The sequence below is a fragment of the Harpia harpyja genome, chromosome 3 (assembly GCF_026419915.1).
Source record: "Harpia harpyja isolate bHarHar1 chromosome 3, bHarHar1 primary haplotype, whole genome shotgun sequence".
NCBI classification, from domain to species: Eukaryota; Metazoa; Chordata; class Aves; order Accipitriformes; family Accipitridae; genus Harpia; species Harpia harpyja.
The window spans coordinates 3,947,147-3,962,479 of NC_068942.1; the positions used below are offsets into that span (position 1 = coordinate 3,947,147).

Genomic DNA, 15,333 nt, shown 5'->3' on the forward strand with positions numbered 1-15,333 from the left:
TTCTATAAAAGGGAGCAGTGGTAATCGTGGAGGAATTACAAGAAGAATTAAAAGTAGTTCTGACCCAGTCGGGTAGAAACAGCCGCCACCAAAACTGGAGGAGGTTTTGATCTGACATATACTTCACATTAACCAGTCAAGGTAACTTCAGATCTGGATCAACTCCCAGATCTGAGTTGCAAAACTGTACCCCTTACATCACTACTTTTTCTTTTCTTGAATTGATACCAAGCTACAGCGAAATTCTGACGGAAATGCCAGCACGGTGGTAATGCGCAGTCGAGCCAGTGATGCTGCGTAGCACAGCAGACGGCCGTGGTTCTGGAACAGTGAGACAAGTACGTCATTTAAAAATGACTGATTTCAGGTTGTGTGACAGGTACACTCACAAAGTTTGCTCCAGTTCTCAAACTATTGCTGTAGTTTCCACTTTAAATATGGAAATTTCATTTCTAAATTAGGAAATAACCTTCAGTGTGTGCTCACTGTATTTAAAACATCTTGAAATTACATGATCTGCATATAGATTTTAGGCTGTCTGTAACTTGTCCTTCTAACTTTACTTTTTACAGACTTTTCAATTACTGGGGCAGGGTGGGGGCCTTAGGATGAATTTGCCTTTTTTCAAAATACTGCTACACAAAACACCAGCACAAATTTAAATACTTAACAGGTTTTGAATGTGGGTTTTCTTGCCGTTTTGTTTGTAACCCCGCTTTTGTTTTAATTACTTTCAGAGATGTGTATTTTTACAAGATCTTTTCCAGTTTTCATTCAATATCTAACATCTCCTCCTACAGAGGTTGAGAAGTATTCACTAGCATTGTATCACAGGTTAATTTTTGGCAGCTGCAGACAATGCAACAGCTGCTACAGAGATGTACTGGGAGAAAGCGTATAAAGAATTGGATGAACGGCACACGAAATTATGTCACTGTGATGACTTTGAAGTGTGTAATAAATACACTCCACAGAAATAAATCTAGGTGGGAGAAATGGCCCATGGAATGTCTTTACCCTACACATGCACACACATGCACGACCACCAAAAAATCACTCAGAGCGCCTTGGCACTGAAGCACTAATTTACATCAGTTGTCCGAGATGCCCAAAGGAACCGAGTCCTTAAGCTGGGACGTACCTGACAATCAGCCTGTCTAGGAGACACTAGATTTTGTCTCAGGGTGAGCCCTTCTCTGGATGTTTCTGCATCCACCTTTCCAAGGGCATGATCCTCACAAAACGCTTGGAATGCCCTTCCCTTTGTCCAGACAAACTAGGACAAGCCAGCTTAAATATGACTCATTGTTATTATTTAAGGAATACTCCGAGGAGTCCTTCCTTGTGCTGGTGCTTGTGTAGTATCTCTCAGAGCTGTAAATTCACTACCACCGCCCTGCTTATTTTCCCCCTTCTCTACTAACAGGAGGGGGAAGAATTTGGACTTAAAATGACAAGCAAATTTGAAAGGGAAAGCTGTATAACTGGATGACCATTGTATTTTGATTTTTCAAATAAAAAAGGAGTTGAACCATCTTTCCTTTAGAGTCCAATGCTGGAAAGCCAAGCACTGTATATCTTCATTAGTGATAGGGACTGAAATCGTGAAGCAGTAGACAGTATGTGAAATCCCAGTCTTATCAAAATCGGCACCTTCCTCCCATTGACTCTGAAGGAATAAAGAGATCATTCCAGAAGCTGAAACTGACTGTCAGTCAAGCAATCCAATTACATGGGGAATGTAAACCAGAGGCAATGATTTCATAGTGTTGACTCTAGGCCGTATGTAAAAATTGCTTGAAAAATTACGTGACAGTATCTTACTACTATCTTTTTTATAATAGTTTTCAAATAAATATATATTTTCTGAGGCTCATGGCAATATTTGAATTACAGTAGTTCATCCTAAGTATGACTTTGTTCCAGGAGTGGCACAAACAATGCTTGTTTTTCCAGTGTTGCGAGGGTATCTGAATCTGGTCCTGTGAAATTTCAGTTCAAAGTAAATCCAGATGAATTAAATGAAGAATACTGCTGAAATACAGAGCAGAAAAAAGTGGGGAAAAATGAAGAGGGAAAGAAGACGTTTCGATTATATGACTGAAACAAAAGTTATATGGACATATAAAACAGTAAAAGACAATTAGAAAATATATTTATACTAAATTAAAACTTTATTGACTAATGTTCTCCAGACAACATGATCCGACGGACTATGGTTGCATACATGCAATGAAGTTGAACACAACAGTAGTTTAACATGGAATGTCAAACAAATTAATATAATGTATTAAATGAAACAATTTATCTGTGTTGCTGCAAAATAAAACCAAGCTATGTATTTCCTTGGTCAATCTGTGTTCAGCTAAGAGGCTATGCATTTGAAGAAACTGGTAGATTTCTTTAGCATATATTTCAAATAAATTAGCTAGAATTGTACTCTTTAAAAATCCTTTCAACTTCACTTGCATTTCAAACAAAATCTAAGTGTAAACACTAAAGTTGCTAGAGCCATCTAGAAAGACCTAACTGTCAAACTCGGAGTGGACATTACAGTTCAGTAAATGTGACTATTTAGAACAAGAAAAATACCAGTTACTGCAAAAGTCATGTAGGCATACTTTATTATTAATCCAGCACAAAGCATTTCTTCTAAGTTTCTCACATAAAAGACTAAGCTTGCTTACAGTACTACATCTTCTATCATTCAAGCATCATTATTACCTATCAGGGAGATTGACTAGATGACCTAATGGGTCTTTTCCACCCCTAACTTCTACAAAAGAAAACCATTCATGCCAGCAAGAACATGGTTCGCTACATCTTAGGCTTGATCCTGTAGCCTTCATTCAGGCAAAACTCCCACTGACTTAGAAGAGAGATTTTCCAGAGCACGACATCCAGGATTAGGCCCTTTTTGTTTTTTTATTTTTAAAAAAGCATCCATTTAGGATACATGGAAAATATTCTATAGAATTAAAAAAATATAATGACATGTGCTTCACTTGCATTGAAGGAATCAGAGAATGTAAACACCGTAGTGGCCCACATCTTCACAATATCCATGCGAAAGTGTCAACTGCAAGTAATCTGTGTGCATTTATTTCTCACCGTACGCTTCTGAGGGTGTTTTGTGTATACCTTTACCTCCACATCCACACAGATTTGTATGCCCTTAATATACACAAAGGTGTGATAAAATGCGCTAAAGGCAGTTGCTTGCCTGTCTTGACACTTAAATCTGCAAGTGGCAGCAAACTGGGTTTTATATGATACTCATTAGACTGCATGTGAGCAGCAGGACACGAATATCGCTGTGGGCAAGAGAGTGTGGTTGCCGGTTCTACAAGTGTGGAGCCATCCCACTTATGCACATCACAAAATCTACCTGCATGAAGGGCTGGAAAAGCAGGTGATCAAAGTATTTCTTGGTGGGCCACGTGTGAAATTTGAGTTGAATGATTCAAAGGCTGTAGATTGTCCTCACAGGAGCCTTTCGACAACCTGGAGGACCTTGTAGGAAAGTTTACCTTCAAAGTGCACTTTCTAAGAATGGAATGTTCTTGACAGGGAAATGATCAGAGGCAATCCTGGACTTTTTTGCTTGTTGAATAGGAAAAATGTTTTCATCTTCAGGCAGTGCTTCACCCTGACAAATGTGAGTTCAGTTATTATTGGCTTTTAGTATTACAGAAGATTCTTTAGAAACAAACATGATAGCACACACACACACATACACTCAGATATTTACAGCCTTTCTAGAAAAACAACCCCCTACCTTAGTACTTACTACCTATCTTTTTCCTTTTTTTTCTTTTTTTTTTTTAGTATTTAAATTCTTTAAACCAGCTACATTAAATACCATTGTGTACTGTACCACCCCACACCAACCCACATCCCCCCCCAAAAAAACAGCAAGTATTTTAAAAGTTTGTTCGCTTGTTTGTTTGTTTTTATGATTGTTAAAATCTCCTGCTTGAGACTATTAAGTACCACCTCCACTGGAACAAGATCAGCACTGACTGCATCTTCCAATGCACGTCGTTTCATAGTTGAGCAAGTACTGCAGCTAGAAGCTTAGATCTCCAGGTCGTCGGGTCGAGGCCTGCTGCTGGCTCGGCTGCTGGCTCTGCTGGGAGGCCTCTGGTCCACAATGGTGAGGGGTTGCAGCTCGTGTCCCGACGCCAGTTTTTTAGTGTTCTGGTGCTCATCGGAGAAGTCGAAGGGCTGGGCGTGCGAGTTGGAGATGGTGCTGCCAGCCTGGCCCATTCTGTTCTGCTCCGCGCTGTAGTTGGCCCAGTTTTGCTCGCTGGCTTGCTTATTGTAGTTACGACAGGAGGAATTGTTCCTGTCTCCGGTAACGAGCTTGTACCCTGGGGGAGACATGGGAGACAAGGGGGCGGTGGGTGAGGAGCAGCCATTGTAATAAGCGTATTTGGGGGAGCCGCAGTCCTTGGAAGGGCTTATGGCACCGCTGTGGGAGTAGGGGTCGGTTTTGCCTTTCACGCGATCCTTGACACCCTTGAAGAACACGTAGAAAAGCTCGATGATGTTCAAGGCAAGAGACACCAAGGACACGACCAGCATGAAGAGGATGAAGATGGTTTTCTCAGTTGGACGGGAGAGGAAACAGTCCACGCGGTGCGGGCACGGATCTCGCTCACAGGTGTAGATGGCATTCAGGCTAAACCCATAAATGTACCACTGTATCAGCAAGAAAGCCACCTCGAAGACAGATTTAAACAGGATGCTGATGATGTAAGTACGGAGCAGTCCCCCACGCATCTTCACTTTGCCATGCTCTTCGATCCCATACTTGAATTTCTTAATTTCTATTTGCTTGAGGTGCATATCCACATTCACACCATCGTTTTGGACTACCTTGAGCTCTTCTTCTCTTTTGTTCAGCTTCTCTTCTTTCCTCATTACGTAGAACACGTGCGCCAGGTACAAAAGGGTAGGTACAGACACGAATATGATCTGCAGAACCCAGAAGCGTACGTGGGAGATGGGGAAGGACTTGTCATAGCAGACGTTCTCGCAACCAGGCTGTTGAGTGTTGCACCGGAAAGCAGACTGTTCATCTCCCCAAGCTGATTCGACTGCTGTCCCCAATAGCAGGATTCGGAAAATAAAGAGGACAGACAGCCACACTTTCCCTCCTGCAGTAGAATAGGCTTGAACCTTGTCAAGAAGTTTTCCCAAGGCGCTCCAATCACCCATCTTCACAGGATGCTGGCTAAAGAAGGACACAAAGGAAAAAAAAAGAGTGATGGTTAAAGCGGAGCTTTAATACACTGAATCACAGATCAGTGCTGATAGAGCAGTGATTCCAGCTTTGTTTTAATTCATGTGTTTTGCACGATCCGAAGAGAAACCAGACTTTCAGTTAGTCTGCAGGTGGAGTGGGAAGTCAGGGAAGCTGAAAAGAGAAGGTAACATAAAATGTCTCAGAGCGCAATGAAAAAGAGGTTTCTAATTTCACTCCAGTTTTCAAGAAGTCCATGACAACCCTCCGCTGCCACTGTGGTTGGCCCACTTTCTTTGGTGGCAGCCTCAGTTCAATGGTCTCCACCTGCCTCAGGTAGAGAAGAGCTGTGACACACTGCCGGAGCAGGGTGTGGAAGTACTTCGTGGCACTGCCTGAATATGCTAGGAATAAAGGAAAGAGTTCTCTCTTTCAGTGTGGATCATTCACAGTAACTTTTATGTTCACTCTTTAAAAGAATAAGAAAGCAAAACGTAGTATAACCTCAATACAAAAGGTTATACTAAGTTAATGTTAGGGTTGGATACCTTAAATTTTATCATTGCAAAATGTGTGCTAGTTCTCCTACAGCAACATTAAACTGAGCTCTTGCATATCACTACATTTTGTGTAATACAGTTAAGAGTATAGCTCCTAATGATGCCAAGTTTATACTATACTCAACTTCAGAAAAAACTTGCTATCTAAATAAAGTTTATACATTAGTATTTGCAGCACAAAGATCAAAGTAAGTACTCTTTACCTATAGTTTTATGAAGGAACCAAAAATAGTAAATACGTGAAGCACAGCTAAGCTCATGTTAACCATATTGGAGGAACTGGTTTCCTGTTTATCTGTGGCTTGCTTAATTTATTGTAGTTTCAGCTTTGTATTTGCATCTTTCCATATTTAAATTCCTTCACTTTGTTTTGAAAGTAAAAAAAGATTTAGCAAGAAAAAAGGTAAATGAGCTCTTTCTGTTTTTAAGGCAACTCCTGGCGTGCAGTTTGCATTCCAAGTGTTGAAAACTGCAAATCTAAACTGTCTCTCTCGACTCGAGTTTTAAAGTGCGCATTTCTGGGACACAGGCAGCTTCTCGGGGATATCTGGAAATACACAGGATGACATAAAAGAAATGAAATGGTTTACTTGATGTTCTAGATTCCTAGGAAAAACAAAGTTCACTAAAGGATTTTTATCAACTGGAGAATAGTAACCTTATCTGCATAAAAACTTAAATTTTAACTCGCCCCACATGAACAAGCATGTGAAATTGGGCACTTAAAAGGAAAAACAATCACAAAGTGTCCCATTTAAAATAGATGCTGCTGGGTATAGGTATTTGTTCCGTGCGTGCTGAGTCATCCCTTCCTGGTATTAACAGTTTTGATAATGTCCAAATGATTTCCTTCCCATCGCATCACGGATATATTCCCTAGCAAAGGTAATTTACAGAAAAAGCCCTTTTTGGATAATTCATAAAATAGGAAATTCTAGCGCAAGGAGGTTTTCTTTCAAGAAGCAGTGAGTCACTGGAAACACAAGATTATAAGTCTGGCAAACTCAATCATAACAATAGATGCCAAATAAAAACACACCGTTCCTGCCATCGGAAAGAGTCTGAGAGAGTAATGGGAGACAAGTGTTTCAAGTCCTCGCTCCAATAGCTCCGAGATGCCAATTATCTTTGAACCCCTGAAAAATATCCCAGGGCCATTTCCTCAGCCCGCTTAGTCAGCTTGCTCTGGAGTTTACCCACTGCGGCGCGCAGACCCTTCCTCACGTAATTAGTTCTTTGCGTGAATGAAGCCCCATCAAAGGATCAGGCCTGCTTCAGACTTTTAAATCGGGAAGCCTCCTCTGTCGGGAGGAGTACGCAGCGTGTTTTATCTCTGACACATCCCTTCAGCCATCCCCAGTTTTAGTCCTTCCCAGGAAAGGCTCGTTTGGCTCTACGGGCTCGGGGTGGCAGAGAAGGAGTCGGGCACGCGAGCGCGGAGGTCTCCGGAAAGGCTGGAATGAAACGTGTGCGCGTTCCTCCTCAGGCTGGGATTGTTAAAACAGAGAACAGCCTGTAACTCTACAACACGTGAAGTTTGTTTTAAAGGCAAGCTATTTGCTCCATGTCCTAGAAGTGGAAGTGGACAGAAGGAGCCTTTTTCAAGTGACAGCTTCTTGATTTAATTAGTCCGCTTTCCGATGATTCAGAACTACTGCATTAACAGACTTTCCTCAGACTCAACGTTTTTTTTTTACTGTCTAAATGTTATTTCAGATTGAAAGTTTGATTAAGAAAACAGAGGACGTGTTATTTCTAGGCAGTGATGTGTTGTTTGTTTTTTAATTATGCTCCACTCTGGTCCATTAATGCAACGTGATTTACTTCAGTTTTGACCTACTTAATCGCACACCTGCAATACTTTGAGAATTTACTACCTATTTTTTAATTTGCTTCAGCATGCAAAATTGCTAAGTTTCATTTATGTCCTCTGGCAATATAAACTCCAGGAGGAAACATTCCATGCTTGAATTACTCATACATAGTTTTGAAAAGCAACTTTTTTTTAAAGAGATCAGTTACACGCTAGCCTTTGCCAGTGATAAAAAAACCCACATCAATTCAAAACATTGTACTGTTAATCAGATAACCTCGTGGTGGCACAAATATATTATTCCTTTGCTTAAGTGGATTCCATTGCTTTATGAAACACAGTACTTTGTTTTGTTGTAGCGAAAATTCATTCATCGGATCTAACTTTTTTACTTTCAGGGCACTGAAAGTCCATTTTAATTAACTGGTTACAATATCTGTTTACTAAGTATAAAAAGAGGGTTATTTAAGTATCAAACAGTTATTTAAGTATATTCTAGCTCTATAAATAGTTTAAAATGGATGGCAGATAACCTTTAAAATTAGTTCTTCAGCATTCTGGACTTAAACTTCTTTTAACGCTTCCAAACACCTTAAATGAGTCCACCGAATGACACAGGTTGACTTGATCAATTGATACAATTTCAGTACTTCAGGAATTTAAGGATATGGCTGGTGATGAGTACGTGCGTTTCATGAGTTCTCACTGATTATTACTTTACAGGATTATAACTTTTTTCTGAGACAGACTAATGCTGGCCTAGGAAACTCTTTAAAAGGTGGATTTTTTCCAGGTCCTACTGTGTGCGGGTAAAGATAGGAAAAAAAGCCATAGAACAGCAGGAGATATAACAGCATTCATCTGCATGGGTTTTGGATGACCACATATATAAGAAATTTGATTTGTAAGCCACAATTAAGAAATTCTAGAACTATTTTTTATGGACGGCATTCATCATGTCATCTGGTTCATATTTTCCAGGAAGAATAATGCAAACTCAGTGCTGTGGTAACATGCCCAGGTCTGACTACAGTGTAAGAAGGTCTACATGCTAGTGGATGGAGGAGCACTAAGGGTTAGAGTGGGATCTAAAATGGGATTGTGCAGCTGAAGCAGTTGGGAAACAGGCCAAAGGTTTGGTTTTCCAACCTTTCCTACCTTTTTATGTGTGCTCACACACATATAAATAGCCATCAAAAGAGAAGATTCTGGACCTTGAGTATCAACCAGCTTGAGTATTTCCCAAGAGCAACCAGCACTGCAGAGAAAGCGGCCGAGATGTACAACTGATGGGATTTGGGTGGGTTGGAATAGGGAAGGCTAGTTTTCTGAAATCTTACAAAAATCACCGAATGTCTTCCAGACATTCCCCTGGGAAGGTGTCGTTAATTTGTAGGTCTGCAGATGAGCTTCAGTTCATTTCATCCACTGGACAAAGATTACGCACTAACTGGTTGCAGTAACTCGAGTTTAAAGTGTCACAACTGTGTGTTTCTTTCGTCGTCTGCTAGTTTTGCTGATGGCCAGCCACTAGTGGATCTACCCCATAGCCTTTGCCTCTCCCATGTTGTACCCTCTCCACCTAATGCAGTTCTAAAGCACAGTTTAAAAGCAACCATAAGCACTTTCTTAGACATTCTCTAGTTGTACAAGTCAGGTCTCCCCTCTGTGTTACTGCCCAGATTCACCCCTCTCCTGACTCACTTTGGAATTAAGAGAAGAAACGCTGAATTTCCCAAGGGGGCCTCGGGTCCTCTGATGCTCCTGCTTGCAGATTTTAAAAGATGGACTTCTAAAACGTACGTGTGGCATAAACAACAGACCAGGTGCCTCCATGTGAGAGAAATTCAGTGGGTTACAGGGAGGGGGGGGAGACACCAGAGACTGGGGGAAAGAGAGCAACTTATCTGATGAAACAGATACATTGCTCAATGTCATCTAACCTTCCTCATGCCCACAGGAATCCTTGGCCTAAACCGATGTTCATTTCAGAGACAAATAAAATTAATCTTTCGGGCTTGCATAATATGAGAGCTGAGATAACTATACAGTGTTGAATCTGTTTGCGCTCCTGAGCGCAGAAGCATTCAGATTTATGTCGCAAATCAAATCCCTTGTGTCCCTCTCTTCCCTCTCCTGAACCCAGCCTGCTGCTCACCCTTCTCCCATTTGTATGCTTGTTAGGTATCATGGGTCAGTGCCAGTGTTTGGCTTTGAAGTTTCTGAAGGAAACACTTCAGTAAACATCCCAAAGACTAGAGGCTTAAATTCTGCAGCGTAGTGTGCTGTCCAGATGTTAAAAATGGCAGGACGAAAGCTTCACGCAAGTCCTCCAACTTGCTCCCTATGTGCACACGCACACACATAGAAGTCAGGCACAAGGTGTCTGTAGCACATTTTTGTCCCCGTTACCAGGGGTTTTCATCATAAATCTCACATAGGAAAATCAAGAGGAACTCCTCAGACAAAATATGCCACTGGATGAGGCTCGCTGGTTATCTCAAGGACACACATAAGCACACAATATTCTTGTTTAAGAGGAGAACGTGTTACTCAACAAGATAGACTCTGTGCTTCGTCTTTCAGCTGAAGGCTTTTTTTCCTGCCTCCTCGTGTTGCTCTCTAACTACTGGCAAGCAGCAGGCAAAAACTGCTATAAGGAATCACTCCAAGTCTTGCAACGTAAAAAGCTTTTTAGCTCTCCAAGAGATGCTGCTCAAGCAGTTTTTCCTCTGCATTTTGGTATTTAAGCCTTCAAGGTAATATAAAGGGAATGTGTCATATTGGGTTTATGACGCATATTGTGGATATTCTTGCACGGTTCTTCCTACACAACTTTCATTTGTATCTACCCAAGACTTTCACAGACATTGCCAACGTGGTAAGGCATATCATGATATCTCACATTCCTTTGCTAAAATCCCTCACCGATGTTGCTAAAACAGAGTAACTATACACAAACCAGGTTAAAAATCCATAACCCACGTCTGGATTTTATCACATCATTTTAAAAGAAAAGGGGAAAACTTATCAGGAAGACCACGTGAAAGTCACCACTTTAGTAGCTGCAGCATTTAACAAAGCACCTAATTAAGAACCTTACTCTGCACAAACTATTAGGCATCAATCAGGATTTCCATATGAAAGCAAAATGCGTGGGGCAGAAATGGGACGCACTCAGGACAAGGTCTCCCTGTTACTAACTTCTGATGCAATTTTGGTCCCGCAGAGGAGACCGAAGCGCACCTCGATTTTTTTTCTTTAAAGGAGCTCATTTAGTCTTGAGACAAGTACAGAGAAGCGATTTCACCCAAACACTAGCAACAAGTCTGCGAGTCAGCCCGGCAGTTACAACTTCACCGCAGTTTCTCCTTCAGTGGAACAAGGTTAGAAGTTGTAAAAGTGTAATGTTTGAAGAACTGGGTAGAAATATGACAAAAGAAAGCAAAGAATTCCTACAAGTTCGAACTTAGCACTTTAAGAGAACTTAAGCTTTTATAGATGTGTATTTTTAAACATGTTCAACCATCGGCGCAACAACACAAAATTCTCAGGGTGAAAAATAAGTCTTTTCAGAAAAAGTGATACACAAAAAGATGAAGAAGGAAAACTTTCAACTTACCCTTGCTGCTCAGCAGTGAAACTGGATCAGAATACTTCTTTGGAGGGTTAAAGTAAAATGGAAGAGCACGTTCAGGCACTCAGACCTGTCTATTTAAACTTTAAAAGTCTACTGCTGTTTTCTATTTTTCATCCTTCCTTCCCCACTAATGAAAGAAAAGTGCTGATACCTCGTAAAAGTTTTTTCTAAGTTGGAACACTGGGAGAGCTTTTAACAAGTTTTCAAGCCTCTGACTGTGAAAGAGGAGGGGAAAAGGAGGGGTAGCAGCCCAGGAGGAGGGGCTGGCTGCAAATGGAGAGGAGGAAGGTGGGGGAGGAGGGAAAGAAGTGAAGGCACAGCAAAAAACCAGCCTGGGGAAAAGGAGAGAGCCAAGGCATGAGAGTCCACTCCTGCTGATGTAGCAAAACAAATATAAGGGCAGTCAGCAGGCACCCCACAACCTCCCCCCCCCCTCCCCAGTCACTGAGGGCACCTGGGTGGCACTTGGTCCAGAGCTGGGCTTGCCCCAGATGGATGAAACGGCTCAGCTCGCTGCTGTGCGCCAGGAGTTTCGCTACGAGGAAAGGGAAAAATGCGTGAAAGGGATTAATGGGTAACCAGCGTGAACCTCCTGGATGCTGGGGCTGGACCGCAGAGCTGCTGTCTCCGTGCGCTCCTTGCCACCACGTAGGAGAGGAAGCCCTCTCCAGCCCTCTCGGCTTTTTGTTGTGAACCCAGCTTTGTTTGCTTAGGTCTATTTCCTTTACGTGCACACATGAAAGTACACACCAGGAGCAGCCTGTTTGTTACTACAGGAGATACCCATCACACATTTTTTTATTATTATTTGTGTGTGTGTGTGTGTATGTCCATCCCATGGGAGAAATGGAGAAATGATCTCACATTCCAGGAAACTCTTTCCAGGAAACTTCAGAAAATAAAGCATAGTACAGAGAAACAGTCTTCAATAGTGAGAAGAAATGCTCCTGCTAATTTTTGAGCACATTTTACAGAACAAAAGCGTTCTCCGAAGCTGATCTATTCAATTAGAACGAACTACTTTGGCTTTGCTCCTGACCAGTCCCTGGTTAAATGCTCCTTGAAAACTGTAGAACAGAGATTAATTTATTTCTCTGCCTGTGTTAAGCTCCTCACACGTGGAGTCCAAACTGCATTAGGAATTGGTCTCGTACTTGTTTGTGTCATGGGGTATTGGCTCCTCTGTGGGACTGCTTAAGAGCTTCTCTAGAACTGTACGTGGTTAGATAGCTCTCAATGAAGTTTCACATTTTGGGTTGTACCAGACTCTTTTGGGTTTCAATTCATGTTCTTCTTATGGGCTATTTCTGGGCTCAGTAGCATGGATGAGCATTTTTTGCTCTTTAAAGGCTATAAAGGAGGGGAGAAGTCCAGTAATAGCTGTAGAAAGGTTCCCAAATAAAGGTCCTTTTTACAGTTTCTTCTTGAAATAATGAATGTTACACTCTACAACACGACCTAGATATTACTGCTTATTTTTCACAGCCCTTACCTACTGCTTTTCACCTAGAACTCTCCGGTGCAGACAACTAAGACAAGATCTTTGTAGAAAGATACTCAGTGGGAAGCTTTGAAGCTCGGGAACAAGCACACGGTCCCAGTTCTTGCTCTGGAGCTGTTTGTAGCAGACCACACTGCCTCCTGTTTGAGAAAAAGAGCTAGTACACTACAACTGTACACCTTCCATTCTCCTTCCTCCGGCTACAGACAGAGACGGCTGATTTCCCTAGCTTGCCCCCTTTCCTTTGATACTAGCTGTTAGTTTTGAACAGCTTTTTTAGTTTTTACAGTTGTTCAAGCCATATGGCAAAAAGAAACTTTCTCTTCATGTTCTCCGAGTGTTGTTTTAAAGTTGCTTTTTGTCTTCACAGTAAGGGAGAAATGGAGCTTTGTGCTTAACAGGCTGTGGGCCCTTTTTCTTGAGAATCAAAAAATTGTAATATACAAACAATAGCATTTCACTGCCTTCAAGACAATGGCATAGACAGTGAGCAGAGTACACATAATGCTGCTGCTACTGCCCCATAAAACACTGGTTATTCTGGAGCAAAGTACAAAATGCCACTAACATGGCTAATGTGTGTGCCGATGCTGAGGAAATGAGGAGATTTGGGATGTCGTATATGTTGGTGCTGAAAAAGCTGCCCCTTAGGAAAGCAGAATTTTGCTAGGAAAAAACCCTTGAATTATAGCATGCTAGAATACAATGCTATCGTTCCCTGTCAAAGCCGGCAGAATCACAGGGTCCAGCTTGCCCGGTCTTGCATTTTTCTGTGTATCTTCCTGTACAGGCTTTGAAATTTTTTAAACTTTCTGTTTTTAAAAGAAAGACCGAGAACTATTTCTCCACCTAAATAAACAAACAAACAGTATTTGTGAGAAGCCCAAGATTCTTAAAGTCCACTTTGGAAAACTAAAACGTATGTTAGTAACAAGGGAAGAATAATTTTGCAGCAATAATAAGCATAACACTTGGCTTTGCTACGGCATTATCCACATGAAAAGGGAAATTTTTTCAAGTCTCCACCGTGATACTGTGTAGAATTAGGAAGAACTATTAATAGTCCTGATAAAAATGCCTTGGAAATGTCTCTTAGAGTTTGGAAATATGTCTCCATGATCATGTTTCACAGCCTATTACCAGAACATATTCAGCTTCAGATGATGCAATGATCTACCATTTCACAAGGTTACCAGAAAGTCTCACACTCATTTGCATCGCAATGGAAAGAAGCTTTTCAGATTGAACAAACGTCTTCACACACCACCCCTCTTCAGCTGAAGCTGTGTTCAACAGGAAAGCACAGGGGTGTCAGACCTGAGATATTTGCAAGTCTGTTCTTAATTACGGACTAAGAGACGGGTAAGAAGATCACAGTTAGATTTGAAGCCTTGTATTTTGGAACACAGACTCTTTTTCCGCGACAGGCGTGAAGGTTTTGGGGCCCAGAGCTCTCTGGGACCTATTTTCCCCACTATTGACATTTTGCCTTCTGGAGCAAACAGGGTTGTCTTGTGAAGCAACCTTTCAGCATGGCAGTGCTCGGACTCCAGAACCTGTTTGTCTCTGGTTTGGCAGGCTACAGCACAACCCGTAAGTGCACGTCCGCACTGCGACCCAAATCAGTGCTGGAGCCCAGGCTCCATCAAGTGCATCTCTGGGACTGAACCTCGGGGTGACTTCCACAGGATTTCTGTCCACTCTCTGCTGAATCCTCAGCTGAATCAGTGAAATAGTTCAGAGCCCATAGTACCGCTGCTGCTTTTTTCCACAGATTTACCAAAGGGAACCATAAATTGGATTATTTAGTATTTGCAGCCTTTGACACAGATTCATGGTTAATACAGAACTCAGTCCACTGTTTTCTTTCTATTTATTACCCGAACACAAGTACAGAATTCTATACAGAAACTTTTTCCTCATATTGCCTCCAAATACTCCTTCAAAAATATTTTAGTAACCTGATTCACCAGGAAAGCCCTAGTGAATGTTTCATTTGGAAGGCGCTCCAGTCCTTTGACCATTACAAAATTTCCCGTTGATACCAGTGGGGTTCATGGTCTACTCCCAGTTAAGCATGTCTGTGATTTAGGGAGCTCTTAAGGCAAATAGCACGTCTTCACTTGTTTTCAATTTGTTTGCAAATTCACTTCCCAGTACTCCCATGCACAGCAGTGCTCTCGTCCCGTGCAATTTGGGAGCGGAGTCCATGGACCGAGTAAACTGAGCTGAATATACAGTAAACTGAGAGGAATATACACATGCAATACAGATTTTCTTGGGTGCCTTTCAAGGCAGCTGTGCAGTCACCCACGTCCCTGGATGGCACGTAAGCTTCAGCACGTTTTCACCGATATCCCTTCTCACACATTTGGCTTTAAAGACAGACTTGTGAATAATGCGCGGCCCTGTTTCATGCCCTATTGAGGTAAAGCTGCTCAGAACGTCCAAGGAACAATAATGCGGTATTTCTTGATTACCTAAGCACATAAATGTGCAGACTAATGATTTTTTTTTTTTAAAAAGCAGCCAGTGGTTTTCGCTTGTTTAAGGAATTTACATCACGTAGAA

General features: G+C 41.7%; 1 protein-coding gene across 1 annotated transcript; it reads right to left on the reverse strand.

Moving 5' to 3' along the window:
* Positions 1-2,151: 2,151 nt before the first annotated feature.
* GJA1 (gap junction protein alpha 1) lies at positions 2,152-11,494 on the reverse strand. Its single transcript, XM_052781200.1, has 2 exons — positions 11,244-11,494; positions 2,152-5,239 (listed from the first exon to the last, which is right to left on the reverse strand). Exon 2 carries the CDS (start codon positions 5,221-5,223, stop codon positions 4,078-4,080), a length of 1,146 nt encoding a protein of 381 aa, XP_052637160.1. The 5' UTR covers positions 5,224-5,239; positions 11,244-11,494; the 3' UTR covers positions 2,152-4,077.
* Between the last annotated feature and the right edge of the window lie 3,839 nt (positions 11,495-15,333).